This window comes from Oenanthe melanoleuca, chromosome 4A, assembly GCF_029582105.1.
Source record: "Oenanthe melanoleuca isolate GR-GAL-2019-014 chromosome 4A, OMel1.0, whole genome shotgun sequence".
Classification (NCBI taxonomy): domain Eukaryota; kingdom Metazoa; phylum Chordata; class Aves; order Passeriformes; family Muscicapidae; genus Oenanthe; species Oenanthe melanoleuca.
In genome coordinates this window covers 12,903,338-12,928,664 of record NC_079338.1, presented here as the reverse complement: position 1 = coordinate 12,928,664, position 25,327 = coordinate 12,903,338, and the positions used below count along the sequence as shown (strand labels likewise).

At 49.8% G+C, this 25,327-nt stretch overlaps 2 protein-coding genes across 3 annotated transcripts in view; both read left to right on the top strand.

Moving 5' to 3' along the window:
- The window catches only part of GPC3 (glypican 3), a 145,859-nt gene extending 141,995 nt beyond the window's left edge, over window positions 1-3,864 (top strand). For both annotated transcript variants that reach the window (XM_056491238.1, XM_056491240.1), the window contains one exon: window positions 2,716-3,864. In XM_056491238.1, coding sequence (XP_056347213.1) covers window positions 2,716-2,891 — 176 coding nt within the window. In that variant the 3' untranslated portion in view covers window positions 2,892-3,864. The remainder of the gene's footprint in view (window positions 1-2,715) is intronic.
- A 16,698-nt stretch (window positions 3,865-20,562) lies between these two features.
- GPC4 (glypican 4) overlaps window positions 20,563-25,327 on the top strand; it is a 67,231-nt gene continuing 62,466 nt past the window's right edge. The window contains exon 1 of the mRNA XM_056491237.1: window positions 20,563-20,973. Coding sequence (XP_056347212.1) covers window positions 20,613-20,973 — 361 coding nt within the window. The 5' untranslated portion in view covers window positions 20,563-20,612. The remainder of the gene's footprint in view (window positions 20,974-25,327) is intronic.

Sequence of the window (25,327 nt, the reverse complement as noted above, 5' to 3'; positions counted from 1 at the left end):
AATGGGCTGACCCTGCTTGAGCAGGGAGTTTGGACCAGAAGACTCACTGTGATCCCTTCCAACCTTACCAGTTCTGTGATTCTGTGATTAATATTTTTAATGTTGTTATTGCCTGGATCATCTGACTGAGGTTTGTTAGAAGCTCATGCTTTTTATTTTCTTTTCCTCTGATGTAGCAAAGGTCATTAGAAGTTAAGTGAAAGGGTTACAGATCCATTATTAATACAAAATAAAAGATGTTTGGCTAAATCCATCACACCTAAAAATACAGTTGGGCACAGCTAAGGAGTAGGATACAATGGAAGGAACAGTGAAAACAAACGACACACCCAAGCATTAAACTTCTGAAGCAGTTAAACAAGGTGAGGAGAATAGCACTCTCATCTCTGATGACAAGAGGGTTTCTGTTCCCTTCTCTTTAATTTGGCCAGACGGGAATAGTGAGAGAATCACCATCCCCACTGGGGTGAAATTCCCTGATTTAAAAAATTACCCTTACTCAAGTTGAGGTGAAATCCCCGAATTTGAATATTTCCCACACAAAGAATATGTTTGGAACACTCATTTTGATACTGGCTGAACATTTCCAAGGGGTTCAGCTGTTGCATTGAGACCGTGCAGGAACTCGAATCCCATAAATTACATCCCAGAACAAGACTGTAAATGGGGCCTTCAAAACCCTTTGTGCTGTTAAGGACCTTGCTGAAACACTCTTTTGTTTCAAATTTCTTTTCTAAAGGGAAGGCAAGAGTAGTTACTCAGTTGCTGGGGATTTTTTTAGTTTTGCTAGGATGTCCAGTAAGGGAATATTCTGCATGATCACTGGTCTGGGAGGGTGTGGGGTGCCTGAAAGTACTGTGACCCCCATGGAGCATCTTTTAGGTTTCAGGAGCCTTTGTAATGTGTGGAAATACCTTCCAAAACACACTAGGGCAGGTTGTGATCTAGCATTGTGCCAGCAGAGGAGTCTTGTGTCAAACAACCAACTGTGAAATAATCTGCTGAGATTTTATTAACTCCAAATCCCTTCGCTTATTTTCCAGAAATGAGCTTGGGAAAATAAGGTGGTGCAGGCAGGCTGCTCCCAAACTGCCCTGAAGCCTGAGCATGCCTGCTGCCAGAGGGACTTGTTCTTTCTGTGCTTGGAAAGTCTCCCAGCACATCCCTTTCAAGGTGGCACCTTTCCCCCCTGCTCTTCCCGTGGGTGTGCAGTGCCAGGGGACAGCAGCCTATCTGTGCTAGTCAGAAAAAAGCAGGAAAGCTGTGGAGAAGAGGAATTTCAGTATTTGTGGGAATCTACTCAAGAATTCAGTTAACCAGGCGGGTTCTGCTTGCACCTGGCCCTCTGTGTATGGATATCTGCTCCCTTTGAGGCATTTCTGACCCCCTCTGATGGCCTGGGCTGACTCACTTGTCACGCTAACATCGTTCTGCTTTTGTTTTGCAATGTTTGGGTATTTTTTGATTAAGAAATACTGCCTGTTTGCCTTGGCAGTGGTGTTCATTGGATTGATGTGGCATTTTTTAGATAGAGTGTTTATTCAGTCTCTTGGATTCTTTCTCAGGGGTGGGGTGGGATGATCCAAACCTTTCCAACATGCTAGTGATCCAGGAGGCTTGTAAAAGGCTTGAGCCAGGTTCTCTTCTGATGGAAACCACCAGTTTCCTCCAGCTCCAAGGGCCAGGCTCTGAAGATAAGACAAACAGGCCTAACTGATTCCCATTTGGGTGAGAAACCTGGACCCCAGAAGGAGATGGCAGCAGCACAAGCAGGGGAACAAGGGCCCCACTGCACCCACTCAGTCCAGCTGATTCAAAGGTTCAAATGCCCCAGTAAAATCTGGCTAATGGCATCTTAATGCACCTTTTACTCTTTGTTCTTGGCCCTGAGATTTGCTGGTGTCTTGACTTTCCACATTGTTTATTTGGACTTCTTTATTCTTCCCTGACCCAGCAGGACAAGGGTGGCTCTAGTTACTGCTCAGCAGGTCCCTTGCAGCCAGGGATGGGTTGGTACAAGCTTTTCCCTCTGTTAATGCCATGCTCCCCTGCCAGGACTATCAAAACTGTTATACTGGATGTTTTCTTGGATTGAAATCCACATGTGCTTCATCTCAGTCTCCATGTTGCAACACCAGAGTGCATGATCCATTCACATTCCTTCCTTTGATGAGGTGGGCCAGGGATGGGATGTGTTCTCAGTGCTGTAAGGAGCATTTTTTGCACACTCTTACATAAGATTGCAGGAATGCAGACTTCCTCAGGTCCTACAGCCAGGAGGCTTTGGTGAGCAAGGCCTTCTGCTGACTCTGGGGTTGGGGAAGTGTTAGTGAGGATTTCCTCACTCCTGCACGAATCCTTGTTGTGCCCAGGGAGCAGACACAACTTGCATTGCTAAACACCCCCTCCAAATCTCAGCTGGTTTTCTTTGGAGTTGCTCTCCAGTAGGGCACATGCCTTATCTCTTTTGTTTTCCTACTGGAATACCTCCCAGTTGTGATTTTTTGGTCTCTCCAAGCATACGATTTGGTGTAGGGTACTGAGACTGGTGGGTGCAGGATGTTTGCTGAGCTCTTGTGGCCATCAAGCCCTATGGCTGCACCCAGATTCAGCTGTGCCCCCAGAACCCCAGTTTTTGGGGGGGGCTGGATGTGCTGGATGTGAGAATGTTGGCACACACCACTGTTACTGACACCTCTCTCCTTCTGCTTTCAGAGCTGGCCTATGACCTGGATATGGATGACATCTCTGCAAATAAGCAGCTTCTGAACCAGCAAAGCAAAGATGGTGCTGCAGTCCCCAGCAGCCACCCTGGGAGTGCAGCCACCCACCCCAGTCCTGCTGCTGGCATTGCCCTGGTCCTCCCTCTGCTGCTGGGCCACCAGCCATGAGCAGTTCTGGTGCCATCACTCTGTGTCTCTCCATGCCTTTTTTTAGTGAGGAAGATATTTGGAACCTCTTCTGAAATATATGCACATGTCCAAAAACAGGACAAATGACCTGAGTCAGTTTTTCAAGACTCTCCACAGAAAAAAAAAAGCCCAATCAAAAAAGTGTTGGTTCATGGCAACTAGTAAATATCTAACAGTGCTTTTTAAAGATAATCCTGTTTAATATAAGCAGGTTCATATTAAATTGTGTTCCTTGCAGTTTTTGAACACTGAGGTCTCCCTTGCTGTTAAGGTGAAGACCATATTTCATTTTGAGTTGTTCAAACATGCATGGGGTACAGAACAACTATGGTTTATGGAATACTCTCAGCAAATATCATACCCCTGGTCCTAGTTGACTTAATTCAGATTTTTTTCTGTAGTTCAAGCAGGTTTTGTACTTACTCCAAATTGAAGTGTCCCCCCTGGGAATCTGGTCAGGACATAACAGAGAGCATGTGAAGACAGGGGAGAGAGAAGATGAGACACGCAGCAGGAGGGAAGATGTTGTGGAAGAGAAGCTGTCATGCACTGGAATTGTGGAGATGTGCTCCCCTGGGCACAAAGCCCACCTGCATCATGGCAAGTTGCAGGTGATTTTGCTGCTCACCTCCCAGCCAGGTCCTGACAGGTGGCTGATCCCCACCAGCATCCTTGTGGCACATGCAACAACCTGGTTTCATTCTTCAGAAGTGAAGCACCTCCTTTCCCACGGGAAACCTGCAGACACAGCTCCAGCCAGAGGACAGACAGCAGGGATGTACACACTGTGCTTTGCAGGGTAACAATGACTGCCCAACGTGCTGTGCTATGAGAGGGGAAAAGAAGAGGATTTACAGCAGCCTGAGGCAGATGAGACTCTTACTCATGTGTTTCTTTGCATGTTCCTTTACGTAAGCTATCTCTAAAATAAAGATTGGTTGCTCTCTCAGTGCCCTGGAAGTAGCCTCCCATGTATTGTGCTGGAGTGGGCAGCCTGGGAGCACCAACTGTGCCCAGCTTGGGCACCAGGGAAAGACTTGGCTTGGTCTGATTAAATGGATGGGCTGGGTTTGGTTTGGTTTGGTTTGTGGCCAAGATGGTTGCATATTTCTGTTTAAGGTCTGCCTTTACTAGAGTGTTTATATATGCAGTGTCTTAAGCTGCAGCTTGTGCATGTGTATGTGCATACACCCCCTCACACACATGTGCATGCTTCAAATATTTGTGTGCATCAGGCCTCTTTTACAGCAGCTTTATGTTTAGGGGAAAGCAGATAATTCCAAACCATGCAGTCAGATGGTTTGGAGAGTGGAAACCTTGCCCAGTCTAAGTGGTGGGGCTGACCTGACTCTGTTTTGAAGCCTTGGAATTGTGTGAAGTGCTTTGGGTTTGTGGCAGAAGGAGAGATGATTGTTCCCCCACTCCTCTGCATGGAGGTGTTAACTCCAGTTCACCAGTCCTGATGGAAAGGAGCAGAGCTGGGCTAACCCATGGTTAATTGTTGCAGACCTGTCCTCTGTGTTTCAGAATCCTCATGTCCCATCCATACCAGGGTGAGTGCTGGGGGTGTTTGGGCAGTGCTGGTGACATTCCTGCAAGGGCTCATTTTCTGCATCCATGAGCTGTGGTTTTGTATTTTACATGTTTTTGTATTTCATATTTTACATGTTCACAAACCAAGCTGCAATCCTCTCTGTCTCTTGGGACTGTGCTTTGACCCCTGGGTCAGAGGGGTCCTGGTGCATGGGGCAGTGCAAGGGAGAGCCCTTGGTGGTGCTGGCTGAGGCATTTCTGCACCTCCCTCTGCTCAGCTCTTGTTCTGGCCCAGCTCTCTGTGCTGCAGCTGGCTGAGCCTGTGAGCCTCTGCTCCACCAAAGGGAATATTTTATTAGTGCCACTTGAATTTGAATCACTTCTTCCCTTCTGATCATTCTGCTTTCATCCCCTGGGAGCTCTGGGGGAGGACTGGGCTGCTGGGTTTGTTCAGAGATGATGTGCTGCCTCTGCCTCACCAGGTATCACTGGTACCACTGCAGGGACATCATCTCCTCTAATACTGTGTCAGAAATACTCTGTGTGCTGCTGCTTCCTTAGATAAGCAGCAGGATGGGAGGGTGGCAGCAGATTTTCAGTACAAGTCCAGTGTGTTTTTTCTCTGAGGAGCTGGCGTGGGCTGTGCCTTGCTGTGTCTCACAAAACCTGATGGATTCTCCCTTTTGCATCACCACAGCATGATGCTGATGTTCTCAGCAGAAGACCCCTCTGAGGAACACTGAGCCTGCTTTCCCTTTGCTGTTTAGCAAAGCTCTGCTTGCTGGAGACTCTGTTATGATCACAAAAAACAGCCTTTGAGCCCACTACCTGCCAAGTTTATAAAGTAACAGATTATAACCTGAAAAAGCAGCTGTTGAATTTTCCCCTGCCCTGGGTTTGTGCACGTTTTAATAGGGGATTTGCAAGGAATCCCCTGGCCACCAAGGTGGAATAGAGCTGATGTGCAGTTTTGGGCAGTGTTTCATTCCCATCATGAGAAATAAGGAAGAATTTTTCCCTGTTTCTGTGCACCACTTCTGTGTGCTGTGACCTGCCTTGGCATGGGGCCCCTCCATCAGGAGATGGGCACTGTCACCTCCACTCTGCATGTGTACCTGGAACTCCAAACCTTGTCCCAGGGCATGCAGGTTTAACTGCTAATACACAGTCAAGGTTATTTCAATTTTTATCATTATTGATATTATTATGTATCATTAGTGATTATACATATCATATATATGTTAATATGTTTATATGGGTCAAGGAGGAGGGGGGCTTGAGCTGCTGGCAGGGCTGCAGCTCAGCTGTGCACACAGCACCATGATAACAGTGATGTGACTTTGGCACCAGTGGTGGCCACTTCTGGCCAGCAAAGTGTGTCACCAGAGTAAACACCTGGGGTTTTAGCTGAATAGAGGAGTTTATGGCATGAAGGAGATTCTGGGGAAAAAAAGAAACAAACAATGGAAAAACTGCTTTTCAGATAATTTTTAGCTTTGTGATGAAACCCAGGGCCAGTCCTGAGCTGTGGCTGATTCCAATCCCCACATCTCCCCATGCACAGCTGTGAACTCCTTGGTGCAGCTGCCAGCACTGTGTCCCAAATGTGCTTCATGGGCTTGGGACCTTGTGCTGGCATCAGATGAAGGCCTGGGAGCCCTGGGAATGTTTCCTGTCTCAGGTGGTTGAGCCCTCACTCCTGCCATTAACCTGCAGATCCTTTAAGCTCCCCTGGCAGCAGGAGCCTGCTGGCCCCATGCACATCCATATGAGCAGCATCACCCCTTGTGTATTCTGCAAAATAAAAAACTGCATTAAAGGTGAAACTGCATTCCCTGGAGGGGTTTGCAAGCAGCCTTGAAAAGGTGAGGAAGCTGACACCTTTCCCTGTGTCTGAGGGTGGTGCTGAGATGCAAACATGTGCTTAGCATGTGTAATGTATTTCTGCACTAACCACGCATCAAATTATAATTTAAAACCAAAATATTTTTGTTGGATGGGAAGTTCCAGTTCATTAATCAATTGACTAATAGTTTAGTGCTGGAATGGTAAAATCTAACACACTGAACAGCTGCTAGAAACAGCTGGTGCTTACGGCTCATGCTGTTTGGGGAAGTGAAATCTAGAGTGTCTCAGTTTCGTTTTTCAGGGAGGTTTTCAGAATTCCTCATTCATCTCCATGAGCAAAGCCCTAAGCCCTCTGGAGCATGGGCCTAACAAGGATCCAGGGCTGGATTCACTGGGGCTTCCAGTTGAAACAAAATGCCCCTGGCATGGAGGCTGCAGAGAGCACCATCAGAGAAACCTGGCAGCTGGGCATGGCTCTGTTCCTGTGGCTCTGAGAAGGGGGACATGTGGAATCCTGTGCTGTCAGGTATCTTGAGTTGCTTTTCACTCCAGATTGGTGCATGCTGAGCTGTGGGCACAGCAAGGGAGATGCCACCAACCAGAAGGGCACTTTCCAGCCCTGGAGGGTGCCTGGTGCCTCCACAGCTCAGGGTCCTGGTGGGGTGGCACACTGGGAACTGCTGATGCTGTCTGCAGCCCCTGCTCTGCTTTGTTGGCAGCTGCTGGTCCATGGTGAGATGGGTGGGAGGCACTGGTGGTGGGCCAGAGGCACCAAAGGAGCAGGGAGACAGGCTGCAGCAGGGACCACACATGGGATGCTGCACCAGTCTCCAAAGTAAAATATATGAAACCAGACAAACACTCAAAATGCTCCAAACAGCCAGGTGTGCTGCTGAGATGCTTGCACACAGCCCAGTGGTGGCACTGGCCAAGCCCACCAGACCAGTCCTGCCCTGCAGGCTCCCCAGCTCACCTAGGCTAAAGCAGCCCAGAAATATCCTTTGGTTCCCAAACACTTGGGTGCCTTGGTGGGAATTTCCTTGACCTTTCCAGCAGCACTGCAGCTTAATGATTGACAAATGCTGCTAAAGCTTTACCAGATCACACACCACACCCCCTGGAAGCAGGTGTCCATTCCCAGAAACTCAGAGATTTTAAAATTTGAGCTCCACAGCTGGGGGTGACTCAGCTGGGCACCAGCAAAATCACAAATTCTCCCAGTATGTTGTTTGTTACTTTAGCAAGGAGTTAGGTATGGAGCTACTGGGGGAATGAAATCTGCAGCCAGAAGGGACTGGGGTGAAACTATGACATTGGAGGATGCTCACTGGTCCTTAGTGTGGGAATTTGGGTTTTCTCTTAGGGACATGGTGAAGGTCCCTATATAAAGAGAAAAGGTGGATTTTGTTCAGCTCCAGCCTGTGGCTTGCTCATGGGAGACCTCCCTAAGAAGCAAAAGTGGGGGGAAAAAAGCAACCCAAACCCACAAACAACCCCCTAAACAGGCTTGTCAAAATGTTACTAAGGGCATTCCCTGGAGATGAGGTAACTGAAATTTTGGCATAGGAAGATGAAGCACTGTGGCATGTTTATACAGTCAGCAAATTTACTGCCTTCAAAAAAAAAAAAAAAAAAAAATCAACAGAAAAGCAGTGGGTATTAATCAAATATCATTTATTTTGTCACACATTGTATCCTTCTGAAAATAAACATCTTGGTGTTGTTTTGCTGAGAGCGTGCTCGGATCTGAAGTGCAGGGCTGTGCCTTGGGGCTGCAAAGTGATGGATCCCACAGTCCTTCCTGACACATAGTGCCATTCCCTGCACAGCCCTCATGCCCAGCTCCTGGGGAGGCTCCCATGTGCCAGCACTGCAGCCCAGGGTTTTTTTTTGGAGAGGGAATAACCATCCTTGCTGGTGTGGGGTTTTTCTGCTGGGCTCTGGTACCTGAGAGCACTTTGTGGGGAAGGAAGGGCCCCATTAGAGATTATCCAGAATTATTTCACATGCTCCTTGGTGGCCACAGGGAGAAGGAAGTCTTCTCCCAAGTGATCCAGTGTTGAAAACCAGATTTTTCACAGCAGAAGTACAGATTTAGCCTCAACCTCCCGGTTTACTTGCTGTCTTCTCCCTTGTAGGAGCCCAGCAGAGACCTCAGCAACTTCTTGCAACAAGTCAACACATTTAGAGATCTCTGCCATTTGTTTTTGTTTGCTTTCACCATCTTCTCTCCTGTTATTATTTCAATGTGCAAAGATGCTGCACATCCAGAAAGGAAATCACTGCTGGATCCAAGCAGCACCACCACCCTTTGCTCCAGCTCTGCAGGCAAATCACTAGAGAGAAGTGGAAAGCCTGCCTGTAGCAGCCTGTATCCCTTCAGTGTCATATTATATTACCATCCACCATGTTAGCAAATGGGAAAATAAACATGGGCTGGATAGCAAAGCAAGAGGCTGTTTAATTACAGATGTGAAGAAGAATGACGTTTGTGTACATTCCTCCCAGAAGTGGATTAAAGTGGTGACCTTTCCTGTGGTGTGAAATGGGTTTGTTGAGGAGCACAGGCATCTCGTGTCACTTCAAGATCTGCCAGACATTTTGTTGCCCCTGTTGTTTATGGTTAATATTGGATGATGTCTCTTGAATCTGAATCTCAGCAGCTGACAGAGTTTTCTGAGAACTTGTCATCTGGACTCCATCTAGCAAAATTCCTGGTATTGGGTGTATTTGTTCCCATTTGATGGAAAAACAAAGTTTTATGGAAAAAAAAAAAAAAAAAAGTAAAGGGAGAATGGTGGCATTAGTGACTCATGATGTTGAGATGAAACTTGTGGAACAACCCAGGATTTGGCTCAGGGTGCCAGACCCATGGTGTAAGTTACTGCTGTTGCCTGTCCCTGTGGGTGGGATAAACATCTCCTGAATGTGGACACTGCCATGGCAGTGCCAGAGGTATCAGGGATGGCTCAGCCTCCTGTGAGTGTGTCAGAGCAGGGGAATGCTATTTCCAGCCCACCAAAGTACCAGTGTCTGGCATCCCTGAATCATTCTAGCAGGGCTCCAGATTCTGGACTGTTCTGACAAGGATGATGGAACAGGAGGGCAAGGGAAGGGGATTTTTTTCCCACTTGGTGCTGTGAAACCCCCTGCAAAGGATGTGCTCACCACCTTGCTGACTCAGGCTGGGCACTGGCCATGGGAGCCCTTGCAGAGCTCCCAGCAGATGCTGGGGCTCCAGGGGCCAGGCTGGGCAGGAGTAAAGCACTAATTGGCCTGATAATTGCACAGAGGGTCAGATCAGGCCTGTGGGGTGACACTGGTTTGTTTCTGAAGGACCAATGGCAGCAATGCTCTGTGCCTGTGACCAGCAGCTCTCCTTAATTGCTGCCTCTTCCCAGGGCACAGCTCTGAAAGGATCCAGGGCACAGCTGAGCTCACAGCCAGCCTGGCTGGGTCTGGGCAGCCAGGGGCTGTTCTGCTCTCAGCTGGATGCATTCCAGTGCTGCTTCCCCATGGCACTGGGGCAGGGCAACAGCAGCTTGTGGGCTCAGGTTCTTGCTCTGTCACTGCCTTGAGGTGCTGCCACACAGAGCCCTGGGCTAGGAAATGCTGACCCACTTCTCAAGCCATTTTTGAGAGTCACAATGGATGGGAAATCCATGGCACCAGGCTCTGCACTGGCATAGGAGGATGGTGCTGGGGGTTTGAGCAGTCCAGAGGGCCACAACACAAAGCTGCTTTGGGAGGGAGAAATTTCATTAACAGAACAGGGATTGCCTTAAAGCTGGAGGTGATCCAGCAGAAAGAGTGAACAGGGAAATGAGCCTGGCTGCTTGGGGGGTGTCACACAGCTTGGAGACAAATGTTCAGCAGCAGCAGCATATCTGCTGGTGAAAGAATAACTAGAGACATGGGTCTTGCACCTTTTAAACACTCCAAGTCTGCAAATGTGGAGATGGGATTTGCATGCTGCTTTATTTAGCATTGTAAAAGCTGTGCCACGTTTATGGAAACCACCCTGCAGACACCAAATGTGTGACTGCAACAAAAATGTTTCTAAAAAATGTAAAAAAGAGCAGAAAATTGGAGAATAACTCTGATGAGCAGAGCCCCAGCTCCAGCTCTGTGGAAGCTATTGCTCCTCCTCACACTGCTGCTGAAGGGTTTCACCACTAACAATTTATGACTTTTCCAGGCACTGAAGTTGGGGAATAACTTATCCCTCTGTGGGGCCACTGCTTTGGGGGTGCAGGTGACAGGCACAGAGGGGAGATGGCAGCTGTAGGTGGCATGAGCCAAAGTCCCCAGTTTTGGGGGCCAAGCAAGGGGTGAGGGAGAGGAGGGGACCCCCAACTGCTCTGTGTGTGGCTGTTGGACACTCTTGTTGTCACCTCCCTCTGCAGAGACCTCCACAACAGTCACTCACTCCTAGAGGGGCAAAGAGCCCTTGTGAGGGCATGATAATTATAACAATAATAATAATAATAATAATAATAATAATAATAATAATAATAATAATAATAATAATAATAACAATAACCACAACCACTTCTCTGTAGCTCATCCTGCATGCTCACTCAAACCTCTGTGTATTTTCCATGCTTCTTGCCTGAAATTTGTTTTTACAGCCTTTGAAAAGTGATTATTTTAAGCATGATATAGACAGATCATTTAATTATTTTTAAGGAGACTGATCCCACTGCCTGATGGGCTGCCAGACTCCATCTCTGGTGACTGTCTGGCAGAAGCTCCTGGTCATTGTGGTCTTGAGCTGCTAATCCAATCTCTAAAGGAGGAACTCAAGGTCCTGATGTTCCTGTCTGCTGACTGTGGGATAAGTGGATTCCACTTTTACCACCTCTTTTACTCAGCCTCACATGGCATTCCTGCTCTTGATCTTGTTCCTGACAGCGTGGGATGGTTTGCAGGGCTGTCAGGGCTGCCTGGATGGGCTCTGGGCTGCTGCAGAGGGACTTGCAGAGTTGTTCTGTTATCAGTGTGAAACCCAAGGGAAGAGCTGGCTGCAGGGGCAGCTGTGGCTCAGGCAATGAAATCACTGCTGCCAGAGGTGCACAGCAAGGGCAGAGCAAGCCATGGCCAGAGTGCTTTTCAGAGGTGTCTGGAGCCTGCAGGAGGGACAAGGGAATGAATGCTCATTGTCATCCAGCCAAACCTGCTCTGCCTCTTCTCAGGGGTCTCCACCAATGCTGCCTGTCCCTGGGCAGTGTTTGGCCAAGGGATTTGTGCAGTTTGTGGTGCTCCATCCCAAAATACTCATGGTTGGACAAAGTGTTAAAACATAACTTGCTCAGTGTTCTGGGTGTGATGAGTCTGAGGTGCTCACAAAGTGGGAAGGTGCTGATGCTTCACCTCCTCTCATGTTCCCTTGCTCTTTTCCCCTCAGCCTCTTCTCTTCCATGGGCAGGTACAAACCAATGGTGATGTCCAGGTTAATCAACCCTTTGTTTTTATATTTTTTCCATTTGAAAGTGTCCCTCTGAGAGAGGCCAGATGCTCCAGCTTTTGAAGCAGACTCCTTCTGGGGGCTGAGAACACCCCCTACCCCAGCCCTGCTATCACAGGGGCACAACCCACCTCTGGCAAGACACAGACTGAGGCTGCACCATGTCCCAGCAAAGGAGGAGCCCATTCTGCACCAGGTCCTGCAGCTGAGATGTGGCTTAGGTGATGTAGGAGCACATCTGTGTCTCTGGGACATGTGTGCCAGCCAACAGGCTCTGGGAAAAAAACACCCATAGGAGCTGGTGCCATTGTAAATGTCACACTATTGTTATCCCAGCAGTGTCAGAGCTGGTGAATGAGCCAGGCCTGCCTTAGAAACCAAATTAAATTTTAAAGAATTTTAAAATTAAGAAATAATTAATTTGGATTTCCATTCCTGCCATCTGTTTTTTTGCATGATTGGGGTGTGAGTTTTCAGTTTTCCCACTGCAGCCGTGGGACTTGGGAAAAAAAACTTTTTTAAAGAGCTGAGACAACAACTTCAAGTGCCGGGCACTTACATTAAGTATTGTGAAATCTAAATTGCAGGATCTCAGCATTGCTTATGGTTACTTCCAGGCAGAAAGACCCATGTCACAGGAGAAGAGCAAGCACACAGCTACCTGATGCTTTGCTTTCTCAACCAACCAGAGATGTGAGTCACAAGGAAATTTTCCACAGGGAACATTTTTTTTTTCCCCATTAATAGCAAAAACTGCTGAGTGTTTTTTCCCCTCTTGTACAGGAATCTATGGTGAGCATCTGCACCACGGGATCCATGAGAGCTGGTTGTTTTGGAGGGGTTGTGGGGAGGGTGCTGCAAGGAGGAGAGATGGTGATTTTGCACAGAGGCAGTTTTGGAAGCGAGGTCTGAGCATGGCACAGAGGGGACACCCCTGGAGCTGCTCTTTGAGCCTGAGATGGAGCCAAGAGAGTGCAAATTGTGGACATAACAACCAGTGGGATGCCAGCTCCAAGACACCTTCTCCCCCAAGACACCTTTTTCCAGAAGAGGATGTGGGGCTGTGCCCAGCCCTGCCCTGGCCATCCTGGAGGTTCCCACCCTGTGCACGTGGGGATGCTGAGCACTGCTCCCACATAGACTGTGGGAATAAGGTATCAAGAAAAGTCCTTATGTTTTATTTCTGTGCTATATCCCTCTCAGTTCTTCCCCCAGCCTGCCCTGGATGTGTCTGGAGGCCATGGGTGCTCCCAGGCTGCCTGCTGGGTTTCCAGGCACACACCAGGGTCAGTGATGCTCCCGCTGTCCCTGCGGGTCCCCTGGGGACCACCCACACCGCCCACATCAATCAGCCCTGCCTCAGCCCCGCCACTGGCCACCTCCCTGACCCCATATCTCCCTCCTGCTCCCCTGGGATTCAAGTGCAAATGCCCTGGGCTGTAGAGCCCCTAGCTGGGGGGCTGATGTGGGATCTCCCTCCAGCTGTGAGACCACCGTGTCCTGGCTGATTTACAGCAGGAAACGTCGACCTGCAGGGTAACCAATGGCTAGGTTAGGGTTTTTTTTTTTTTTTTTTTTTCTTTCTTCTCTCCTGATCAGCTGTTGAAATAAAATTACTTTCATTTTTTTCCCTCCTCTTTCTCCCCAGTCTATGCCCAAACCGCAATATCGGTTAAAAATATCATCTGTGAGAGGAAAAGGCAAATAAATGAGTACATCAAAGCCAGCAGCCTGGGGCCTTTGGGTTGGGAGAAGAAATAGGGCTAGGCCTTGGGCCCATTATCTTGCTGATATCTAATGCCACCACTTCAGAGTGTGAGAATGGAGCCTTTTTTTCCCCCAGCTGAGCGTGCTGGCCCTGCTGGTGTTTGGGAGCACAAAGGCCGCCATCCACCCCAGCTCCCAAGACAGACCATTGACATGTTGCTCTCAGATTTCACTCCTGAAAATCTGGAACTGTATGCTGAACAAATAACATGATCTTTTTCCTTCATCTGGAAAGGATAAAAACAATTGCTGGCACTCTGAGCCGATCACTCTTTCTTTTCCTCCCTCCTCCCTCCCTCTTTCCTTGCAAGCCCCGACTCATTACCCACAAGTCACAACTTGCATATTTTCATTTGAAAACTTTAAACCATGGGGGGTGAGGGGCAAGAATGGAAGGGAGTGAAAAAAGAAGATTAAAAAGAAAAGGATTTCAAGCAGCAATGATATAACCATGAATGTCCAGCAGCCAGTGTGCTGCCCCAGCCCTGCTGGACAAGGAGGATGGAGCCAAAGGCAAGGGATGCACATCCCTGCTGGTATGGATGGTGCTTAATCCATTTAGGGGCTGGGGTGGTGAGGAGGGTTGCACCCTCTGGCACACACATTATACCCTCTGATGGATATTGAACCAGGGAGGGGGACAGGAGCTGTGACCACTTTGGTCCAAGGCAAAGTCCTCTCAAGCAGCAGGACTTGAGCCAACACTCATCCTGATCCCATTCTCCTGTTGCTCCTTCATGGGTTTTGCTTCCAGCACTGCACTGTTGGGAAGAGGAGCCACATCAGCCTGTCCAGCCAGGTGATCCAGAGGGTGAGCAGTGTGTGCTGCCAGTACCTTCTGCCTGCAGCACTGGGTGTTTTAAGCAGGTTTTGTTTACTTCCACCTGTCTAGCACACACATTTTCCACTCTGTGTTTACAAATTCTTTTGAAATAGCCTATAAACAGAATTAAAAGAGTGCCTGAGGGTAAAAAAAAAGTTTCATCATTGTTTTTTTAATACATCATTATTTTATTGATACTGAAGCCTGGGACAGAACAGGACTGGGTCATGTCCTGCTCAGAGCTGGTGCTCCCTCTGCTCTCCTTTGACCTGTTTTACCTTCTGCATCCCAGGTGATATTAAAGGGCTTGGCCACTTCTCTCTGCTAACAAAACCCTCAAAGGCAGTGACGTGCATCCCTGCTGGAACGAGGCAGATGTCTACAAACCAAAGGCTTGCTGGACTGGTGCCCAGGTGGAAGTGCTTTCAGGAGAATGAGAGGCCCCAGATGAAGTGCTGGTTGCAGTAATTAAGACCTCTGGAGCTCCCCCTGGTAAGCTCACACTGATTTTCCCAAGTTCTCAAAAACCAGCTGTGACCTCTCTGCTGACCATCAGAGTGCAGCTCCATCCCTGGACAAGCACAGCATGGCCTGGAGCAGGGAAACCAGCCCTGCTGGAACCAGCTGCCCACAGGTAGCACTGCCAGCAGTGTGATGCCCAGCCTCAGAGGGGACTGGGACAGCCTTGCTGACAACTGTGGGGCAACAAGCTCCCTCTTGTCTGGCTCTGCTCCACAGTGTTTTAGCTGGCATCAGGCAGCTCAGGTGATATGTAGCTATTACTCATTTTTAAGTAGTGCCAGCTGGCTGGGTTATCTGCTGCTCTGAACATGCCTCTCCCTCTCTCTCTCCTTTCCACGTTGGAGAATATTTCCTGCTGCTCCAAATAAGGCTTGGGGTGGTTCCCTGTGCCCCAGGTCTGCAGGGGCTGAGGCTCAGAGTTGGTGGGGCCACCAAAGCACCAGGGGCCATCTCCAGCCATGCTGTGCTGTGGCAGCCACATGTGCCAAGAGCTTTGGGCTCTGCTGATGGCAGGGAATGCTTTCTTCATGTGCAGGAGATAGGAGGAACAAGATAGCCAGCTTGAATTGTGGCCAGGGAGGTTTAGGTTAGCCATGAAGAAATGCTTTTGTGCAGTGAAATACTGAGTCAGTAGCTGGGACAGACTGCACAGTCCTGATTGAGGAGGGATTTTGAGAAGAGACAGGGAGAGGACAGCTTGAGGTTGGTTTTTCTGGGCCAGGGAGGAAGGCATCAGGTGTCTGATGCTTTTTACAGTCCAAATAGCTGCAGCTCCAGAGTTTGGTGACCCCTCCAGGTGGGTGAGCTTATCTGTGGCCCAGGAGGCTGCACATTCTGGAGTGTGTGGGCTGGCTGTGCCACTGCTCACAGCACCCACAAACCTCACTCTGCCCCTGCCCTGCCAGTGCCCACCTGTCCCAGGCTGGCACCAGCATTGAACCAACTCTTAGGAGTGGAATAAAAGCAAAGTAAATCAGCCCAGGCAGTGATACATATATTTACTGCTGTAAAGAAAGCTCAGAATGTCTGAGGGAGGGCTGAGCAGGGGATTGCTGCTGGGAAGGGATGAAAATGCAAGAATGAGTTGGGGGCTTGTTTTCTCTGCCATCCTTGAATTGTGCTGCCCATCTTCTTCTCTGCCCTGCAACCACTGGTCCCTCTCAATCTCCCTGCCTCAAACAGTCCCCATTCCAGCCCCACTTCATGGCCATAGGAAGATTATGTGAGCGAGGATGGAGAATTGAACTGTCATCATACTGAGAAAGGCCTGGGTGAGGCACCTCTCACCCCTCCTCAGTGGCAGCCAGATGTAAGGGGCAGGGAGGATGGGGACATGTCCCCAGGAATGCTGTGCTGTGGAAGATGTGCAGGCGAGTCAGCACGGACCTGGGATGTCAGCCCAGCTGCCAGCACCAATCTGTGTGATGCCACTGGGGAGATGCAGCCTGGGGACCCTCAGATGGGGGACTGAGGAGGAGAGGAAGCCATGGCCAGCTCTGGAGCAATGGTGACTGACATTCACTTGCCAGGAATCTGTTGGGGAATATTTTTATCCTCTGGGTGTGAGTGTGCTACACATCAGAGCCATCTGCCACACAGTCACTTTTGGGAGAGCTAGGAAGTGCAGGCAGGAAAATCTGTGAAAGTGAGTGCATTCCTGTGCCCTTCAAAGCTGTGTGTCCCCAGGTCTCCCTGTGTGCCTGGGGACAGGGCTGGGATGACTTCTTGTCCTTCTGGGGAAAGAGACAAACTCTTGCATTCCCTAAAATGGAGATGGTCTTGAGGTCTGCAGAGCAAGCCCAGTACACTGCAAACTCTTTCAGCCATGGGAAGCTGAGTGACACTGGCAGCAGCCTCACTGCACAGCCAGCCTGACCCCCCTGTCCTTTCAGCATCTCCCCATCTTTCTTCAGTGTGCACAGCCCCTCACACCCAGCTGGCACCAGCCCATTTACAGAAGGCAACAAGAAGCCAACCCACCCTTTCCCCCAGAGTGGAGCAGTTACTGCAGGAGATTTCTGTTCTTCTGTATGGGGTGAAGTAGCCCTTGGATAAAAATAAGTGATAAAAATAAATAGAGACATCATCCCATGCCAAAACACTGGATCTGCTCACCCTAAAATATCAGGCTGTTGACATCCAGAAACCAGATTCAGACCATCATTTTGCAACTAGCAGGATCCCCCATCCTCATGACAGATGCCCTGGATTAAACACCCCTGAATTTGTGGTATCTGGGGTTTTATCAAAGGAGACTGTTTTCACTTGAGCATCCCTCGTTCCAGCCTGGCTGCTCTGCCACAGGAACTCGCCTGGTTTGGGTTTACAATGAGCCATCTCCTGCTGCTGAGCTGGAGCTGGGAAGACATGTTTGTCCAGTTCCCTTTCAACACTTTCTGACCTCCCTGTGGCCCAGACTTTCCTATCAGAGTGTAGGATTTAATCATCCCTAATGACAGCCAGGCCAAGGACAGCGTGCAGCCAGGTTTTCCTAAACAGCTACATCTGAAATCCTTATCCAAGTACAACCCCCCAGTAAACTCCCTGACAAATGACTGGAAACACTGCAGGGTTGTGGCAGACCTATGGCCATGACCAGAATTAAATCAGACCAAAAGCTTAAGCCCTAGTAAAACTCCAGAGGGATTTTTGGATGTAACTGTTGCTGCAGTTTGGCTTGGTGCTCCTCTCTGCTGCCAAGATTTGCCAGTGCTAGAGAACTGCTCCACTCCTGCCAACCTGAAGTTACAACTGATCCTGGGAATCCTGTGCAATTACTGGTATCAGTTTTTAGTGTAAGTCAGTACATTGCTGATGTGGACTCAGTTGATACCAATAAGATTTATTGTGATTTAACCACCATAAGGTTTGTGCTGATTCCTTTAGAGTGGATTCAAAGTGGTTTTAATTCAACCAACATAACTTTGCTAGGGCAGGAGCAGTGTGGCTGGAGGTCTGAGCTGGGCAGGAGAGGCAGCACATGGGAGGAAGGTGAAAAGAAACTGTGGAGAAACATCCTCTCTGGTTTCTCCTTCCCTGCCCTTCCTTCTCTCTGAAAAACCAGCAGGGCTGCAACTTTTTGACTGAATGAGATGATGGAAATTTGAAAAGCCAAGAGGTGCAAGGTCCATGGCATACACTGGAAGAGGCTCTGTGCAGACACAGTGTGGGTAATGTCACCTTGTCACCGTGTCCTGCACCATGGCTGTGCCAGCAGCTGCCTCTGCTCAGCCCAGGGCACCCACACTGGTGACAGGGACAACTTGGGATGCCCCCAAAAAAGAGAGGAGACTCACAGCTGAGTGTGAGCAGGTAGAGATGAAACAGCTTTGAAAGATGGGGACATGAGCCCCAGGATCAAGGCGTATCCTGTGTCACCACAGCAAGCCTTGAGACAGGGCTGGAAAGAAACACAGTCTGGGGACAGAAATACAAATGGAGAGAAAAGAGTTTTGGGAGCATGTGAAGTCACAAGTTTTCAGTCTTTTTAAAACTAAGCCATGAGTTTTTTCCTCTGCTTTTCTCCATCCTTCTCTCCTGGGAAAGGGAAATTGCTCGAGCAGTTTGGGGTGAGGGGGCTGGGGAGGGTCTGCCAGATGTGCAAAAATGCTGGAGAAAGCGAAAAACTCAGAGAAAAAATTCTCTTTTGAGAGGGGCTACTTTTCCATTCCTTAAAAAAGAAAAAAAAAAAAAAAAGAAAAAGAGTTTTTCATGAAAATTTTCAGGCAGTTCCATTGTTTGCTTCAGCCTTTGATTTAACTACTTGAGCAAGTATTTGACAAAACCCTCCGTGTTTTTCAGGAGGTTTCTTAAATCCCACCGAGGTATGGGATTATGAGAAACAACAAATGGCAAGCTGTCTCTAACCCCACAGACTTTCTCACTCTCGTTTTCTCTCTCACTTTGGAATAAAAAATGCAGTGCTCCCTGCTGAGTTCTCTTTAAAATTCACATTGTCTCTTCAAATAAAGGCTGGAGGGTGAGGTAGTGCTTTGAAAACCAGAACTCAGTCATACATTGCAGGGCCAGATCCTAGAGGATTATTCTCTCTCAGGACACTTTATAACTTCATGAGAACTTCTGGCCTGGCTTGTCTCACCAGCTTAGCATGAATGGCCCCAGTGGATGGCAGGATGACTGAGGTCCCTACACCCCTTTCCATCAGGATGGCTGATGGAGATTTTTTTAAACCATGATAAAGCAAATTCCTTTTTTTTTTTTTTTTCCTGCCCTGGGGATGGTGGGGCCCATTTTCTGTGCAGCCAGGGGATGCTGTCTGCATCCAGGCAGAGGGAAGCCCTGCTGCAGCACGAGCCTCTCCATTGCTGTGGTAATGTGGTTTTCCCCTGGTTTTGGTGTGACTGCAGCAGCCTGTGCTGCCCCAAGGCTGTGGTGAGCTGCCAGCATCACCGCTGGGGAGTCAGAGCTGGATGAACATCTTGCTCCTAGGAGAAGTGCCTGGCAGGACAGCATGGCTGTGCTTTGCTCTCACAGGGGAAATAAAAAAAGGAGCTTTTCCTCCTGACCCACCTGGACTTTTGTTAGCAAAAGCTTGGGAGCAAAGGGGTGAAGCTGGCAACATCCTTTGCTGTTGTTTCAGCCTTTTCTTCCCCGTTGTGGCAATGAGAGAAAAGAAGCTCATGGAGGAGCACTGTATTGTAAACCCCTCCACATTTATTTTTCATCAATGGTGCTATCACCAGGCCATTACACTGTCCTGGGACAAATGGATCTGTGCTGAGACACAGCACTGAGCACAGACACATGGACACTGCAGCAGGACAGAGCTCCCCAGGCAGCACCTGCAGCCAGGGGACAAGGACACGGAGACCTCACCATGCCAGGACAGGGAGCAAAGCAAAGCAGACCCTTCAAGTGACATTGCAGCCTCCTGAAATTATGATGGAAATTATCATTCTTGCAATACTATGTCTGTGATTTTTCAGTAAACAGAAGTAAGGAGGAACTGTTGAATTCTGGTCCAAGGACTCAAGAGGGCTGGTTTAGATCTGTGTATGTGTCTGTGTGCTGGGCTGGGGTGTGAAGGAGAGTGACTGGAGCACCTTGATGTCTGTGTTTCTGAGGCCTTTGCCCTACTAAACTCTTGGAAACAGAAGATTGGTGGAAAAATGTCGGTTTTGACAAGCCTTTCATGCACATAGTTCAGACCTGTCACAGCGATGTCAAAATTCATCAGCGTGGTGAACCTATTGAACCTGGGGCACAGCTGAAGCATCTACAGCTCCAGTTGAGGAGGCACAGCAAAGGCAGCAGCTCCAGCCCTTCCGGGGAATCTCCCTTTCCTCGGGGGGCACTTCGGAGCTGGCGGGGGTGGGAGCCTGGGTGGGAGGTGGGGGCTCCCGAGCCGGCTCCGGGCTGGGGTGCCGGGAGTGCCGGGGCAGAGTGGGGAGTGCGGGGCAGAGCCAGGGCAGAGCCAGGGTATAGTGGGGAGTGCCGGGGGTGTCAGGGCAGAGCCGGGGCAGAGCCGGGGTACCGGGGCAGAGCCGGGACAGATCCGAGGTACCGGGGCAGAGCCGGGGCTCTCCGCGGGAGGGAGCGCCCGTGCGGGCCGGCCGGGCGGGCAGCCCCGGGCTCCGCTCCGCCTCGCTGGGCGGGCGGATCCCAGCTCCTGATTTTCCCGGGGGCTGCAGAGGCTTGTCCCGGCCCTGCGCGATCCTGCTTGGCTGCCGCCCTCCCCGCCTCCCTCCACCTCCTCCTCCTCCTCCTCCACCACCACCCCATGTGCTTCCTGCCGGGCCAAGTTCGCGGAGCGCCGCCGCACGCCGGGCCAGCGGAGCGGAGCCGCAGCGGAGCGGGGCGCAGGGCAGCGGGCGCGGCTGCAGCGGGGCGCGGCGGGGCAGGCTCGGCGGAGCGCCGGCTGCAGCCTCGGGGCGCGCTCGCCCGGCCGCGGCAGCCCCTGCCCGCCCGCACCATGCCGCGGCGGCGCGGCTGCCTGCCGCCGCTGCTGTGCGCGCTGGCCGCCCTCAGCCTGCCGCTGCTGCTGGCCGCCGAGCCCCGCGCCAAAAGTTGCTCCGAAGTGCGGAGGCTCTACGCCGCCAAGGGCTTCAGCCAGAGCGAGGCGCCCAGCCACGAGATCAGCGGTGAGTCGCGATCGTCGCTGCCGCCTTTGTGCGCGCTCGGCCCGGCCCCGCGGAGCGCGGGGTGCGCGCCCGGCTCCCCCCGGCCCGGCTGCCCCCGGCCCGGGCCCGGAGCTCGGCTCGGCTCGGCTCGGGGCGCGCTGCCCGCCTCGGCGCGGTTCGGTCCGGCTCCCGGAGCTCGGGGGTCCCGCGCGGAGGGTCCCGGCTCGGCTGCCCGCCCCCCGTGCGGTGCCGTACCGGGCCGTGCGGTGCCGGGCCGGGCCGCGCCTGTTGCCGCCCCGCTCCCGGCTCGGCGCTGGCGGGGCGGGCGCTCCTGCCCTTGGGCCGCCGCTCGCCCCGGCGGGGAGCGGGCTGCCCGTCCCGCCCCGGTGCCCGGCGGCTGCTGGCGGAGGGACTGAGACATGGCTCTTTGTTTTTTTTTTTTTTTCTTTCGTTTGTTTTTTTTTTTTTTTTTTTTTTTTTTTTTCCCCTTCCTTTTTCTTTCTTTCTTTCTTCCCTGCACCTTCGTCCCGAGGTACTTGCGCATCCCGGGGACAGGAACGCTCGCAGCCGGCAGCAGTAGGAAATGGTAGCTAATGTGCTCACACCCAAAACATTTTATTCTTTTTGTTTCATCCTTCATCTCCCTCCCAGGGCCGCTGCTTTTATTTCCCCTTCTGAATGACCTACTGGACCGCATTCTCCGCGGAACAAAGGAAGTGCCTTTTTAGCTGGAATCCTCGGAGACCACCAAGGACTCCAGCTCATGCACTGCAATTTCGCACTACTTTCAACAATAACAAAAATGCATGACTGAATGGCTCAAAAATGTGGAGTGTTGGAGGCATTCATTTCGGTCTGGGACACTGTCACAACACAGACAGACCCCAAGTAAATACCTTTAGACGGCTCAGATAGAAGCTGGGGGTAATCTTTACCATTGGTGTGCCCTCCAGATATGCATACATTATCCTTTTCACTGACAAAATTAAAATCATTTCAGTCGCTTGTGCTTTTGTATTGTCAGACTAATGATATGCATTTAGCCTACATCTGTTTGAATAAAATTGCAGGCCCGTTTACTCTCCAAGAAATATTTTAATGAGAAACGTCTGACTCGTTGCAGTTAAAATACTCACTCCCCTTCACTCTGCCTGCTTTGTAAAATGGTCTCTAATAAATAGTCTTGCATTTGAGTCCAGCCCTCATCAGTGTAGGATCAGAACGTGAGCAGACTTCCTCTTAAGTCCAGTATTGGGGAGGTTTGACCTAGTCCTTGTTTTATATATTGTTTAAGTTGACTTGGTGAGCTTTGGAGAATGTCAGGAGTAGATCATGCTGATAGGTCTTCCATTTGAAGCTCTAAAGCTGTTGTCTGTTTGAGAAAAGTGATGAGCAAGGTAAGATTATTTGACAAAAGAAGGGCTTTCTGCAGTGACATGTTGAAAATACTGGCTGGGTTATGTTGCTTTTCCAGGGGCACAGGGAGTCTGTGTCTGGCCTTGCTTGGAAAGCAACAGGTCTGGAAAAGTTGTGTTTTAAATGTAGTCCTGCCATGCAGGGTATTTCAGAGAGGGTGGTGGAAGTCTTTAAAGGAGGCGTGCTGTGTACAGCTTTAAAGTGTGGTGTACCTCAAGTGCGACTGCATTTAAAATTAAACCTGCAGTGGGGCACTACACCTGCTGCAGTTTCACCTTCCCCCTGTGAATTCATGTGGTTTTGGCCTGGGTTGTGTTTAGAGGCTCTGGATCTCCCTTCTTGCTGCTTAGCTGGTGTATGCAGATGTGACCACCAGTCCCACTGCTGGTGTTGAGCTTTCTCAGAATGGAGAACTTCAGCTGCCATTGCCCCTGTGGGATCAGCACAGAGCACTGGGGTCCCATGGGCTGGGTGATAATGCTGGAGGCTGAGGTCTGGCACCAGGGTAAGAGGTCTGTGGTGTGTATTGTCTCCAGAAAAGAGTCCCTTGCCAAAGCTTTGATTTCAGTTGGCGTTTCAGGTGATAAGTGGCATGTTTTCCATCAGGAGAGCAAGTGGTTTGGAAAGACCTTTACATTACCTGGGCGCCTGGTGATCGTGGGAACGAGATAAATGGGTGTGAGGGAATGAGCCATGTGCTTGGACAAAGTACTCCACTGGGCTGATGGTGGAAACTGGTGATTTCTGCTTGCTGGCACCTCTCTGCTCCCTAAACTGGTGGAGGACAGGCTGGGGAGGCTTCAGTGGGTGAATGGAGTCATGTGTGGACACGAATGCTGATGGAATGATGTGTGGACACATGGTTGTTCATGTCTCAAGTGCATCAACTTAGTTAGATTTTTGTACTGATTTACTGATGGATTGTGCTTTATTCTCACATTCTCTTAGCAAGTTGCTTTAGATCACAGTGGAGACAGAAACTTCCTAGCACCTTTGTGAAAAGGTGTCCTAAAAGCTGTGGCAAATTTGTTTCTGTAAGTGTAGTGATTTCTTTGCTGTCAGGGATTACTGATCCCACAAAATGTTGGCCTTGAATTGTCAAAGTGAAGCAGCTGTGGTGGCAGGCAGTGTGTCCCTGCACTGGGTTATGTGACAGCACGTGAAACTCATCCTCACTGGAAGGGCATGGGAGTCATTTGGGGCTTTATAGCATCTCACGTGGATTTTTTGGCCACATTTATTTTCTTCTGAAGCAGTAGATATGCAAACCTTTGTCTTTCAAGGCAATGCCCATTCCAGCAGACATTTTATCTGTATCATTGCTATTTCAGTGACATTCAAAGGCTGCTCCTTCACCATAATTACCCAGGAATTCACTTTAATATTTATTTAGACCAGGTTTAGGACCTAATTAGAGTATGCATAAATAGCAGGTTATATCTTGCTGAAGTGCTTAGGCATTTCTGAAAGAAGTGCACAGCTGGTCAACTCACTGCCTGCTTGATAAGAGGCGCAAAATGGGTTATTTGTGGTGTGGGACATAGAGAACTTGTTCCCTTTTATGTAGCTTTGGTGTTAGAGGTATAAACACACTACTGCTATAAATCTGTGTGGAAGCTTTTCATAATCTGTGGCCCTTTGGTGCTGCTTTGTACCCGAGTGTTCTTCAGTGGCTGCCCCTGCAGCCCTGTGATTGTGTGTGGCACAGCTCCTGGCAGTGCTGAGATGCAATCTTGCTGTTGTTGGAGAGGTCAGTGCTTTCATAGACCTGATGTCTACAGAGCTGGTTTGTGAAACCTGACTCTTGGTAGCATGTAGATTTGTGGTGTGGGCAGAGCACCAGCTTCTAACTGCTTTTAAGATGACTTTGACAGTTTCCCGAGGACATGTCACATCTTGGGAAGTTCTGGGTCCTGGAGCCACTTACTTTGTTCCAACTCTACCCAGAATGTCTTGTTCCTTACAGATTCCATGTGTCTCTGAGCTGTCATGGTGATGGGGCAAAACTCCCCAGAGTGACCATCTGAAGGGGCTGCTTATCCTGGTTGGTCTGGTGGGGCTGCAGAATGAAATGCAAAGTGGGCTGGTGGCATCTGGAGACCCACAGTAGGTGGCAGTGATTTAAAAAACAAAAAACCTCCACCCAACCTTTCTTTCAAAAGGCTGCTTCTTGCCCTCAGGTGTTAAACAGACGGAAATTCCTTCCCTTTTCCTGCTAATTGGAAAAACTAGATGTTTCTTTTCCTGGATTGAAAAGGGAAAAAAAATCTTGCCTGTTAACAGGCAAAGTTCCTGCAGCAGTGTCATCCCTGCTCTTGCTGGCACTGCTCTCCTGGCAGTGGTGGGGAGCACAGAGCAAACCTGCAGCCTGCCTTTGCAGGGAGCACTCTTTTCAGTCTTAGTGAACTGTTCAGGGTAATTAATCTCTGTTTAAACCAAATTAATTGAATAGCTGCATTTATTTGTGAGAGCAGTTCTTTCCCCATGGCAGAGGAAATTGGTTGACCCTTGATTTTTGGACTTCTGGGACCTTGCCTAAAGTAACTGTGGGCAGGTGTGCTCTGATGTCCCCAGTGTACTTACTGATGGCTGTCAGTAGGTGCCTCGGTGTGCTGCCCTTGGTCAGTCAGGAAAGCTGCTCTGTTTGCATTGCTGCTTGTTGGGGTTATACCCCAGCCAGCAACCAAGCCTCACACAGTCACTTGTTTCCTTCCCTACCACAAGGATTAGGGAGAGGACCAAAGGGTGAAAGGTAGCAAACTTGTGGGTTGAGAAAAAGACAGTTCAACAGGGAAAGCAAAAGCTGAGCATCCCATCAAAGCAAGGAATTTGCTGTTCCTTGGGCAGGCAGCTGTTCAGCCACTGCCAGGAGAGCAGGGCCCCATCACACATAGCAGTGACTTGGGAAGACAAACACCATGACTCCAAATGTCCTCCCCTTCTCCTCCTGCCCCCACTT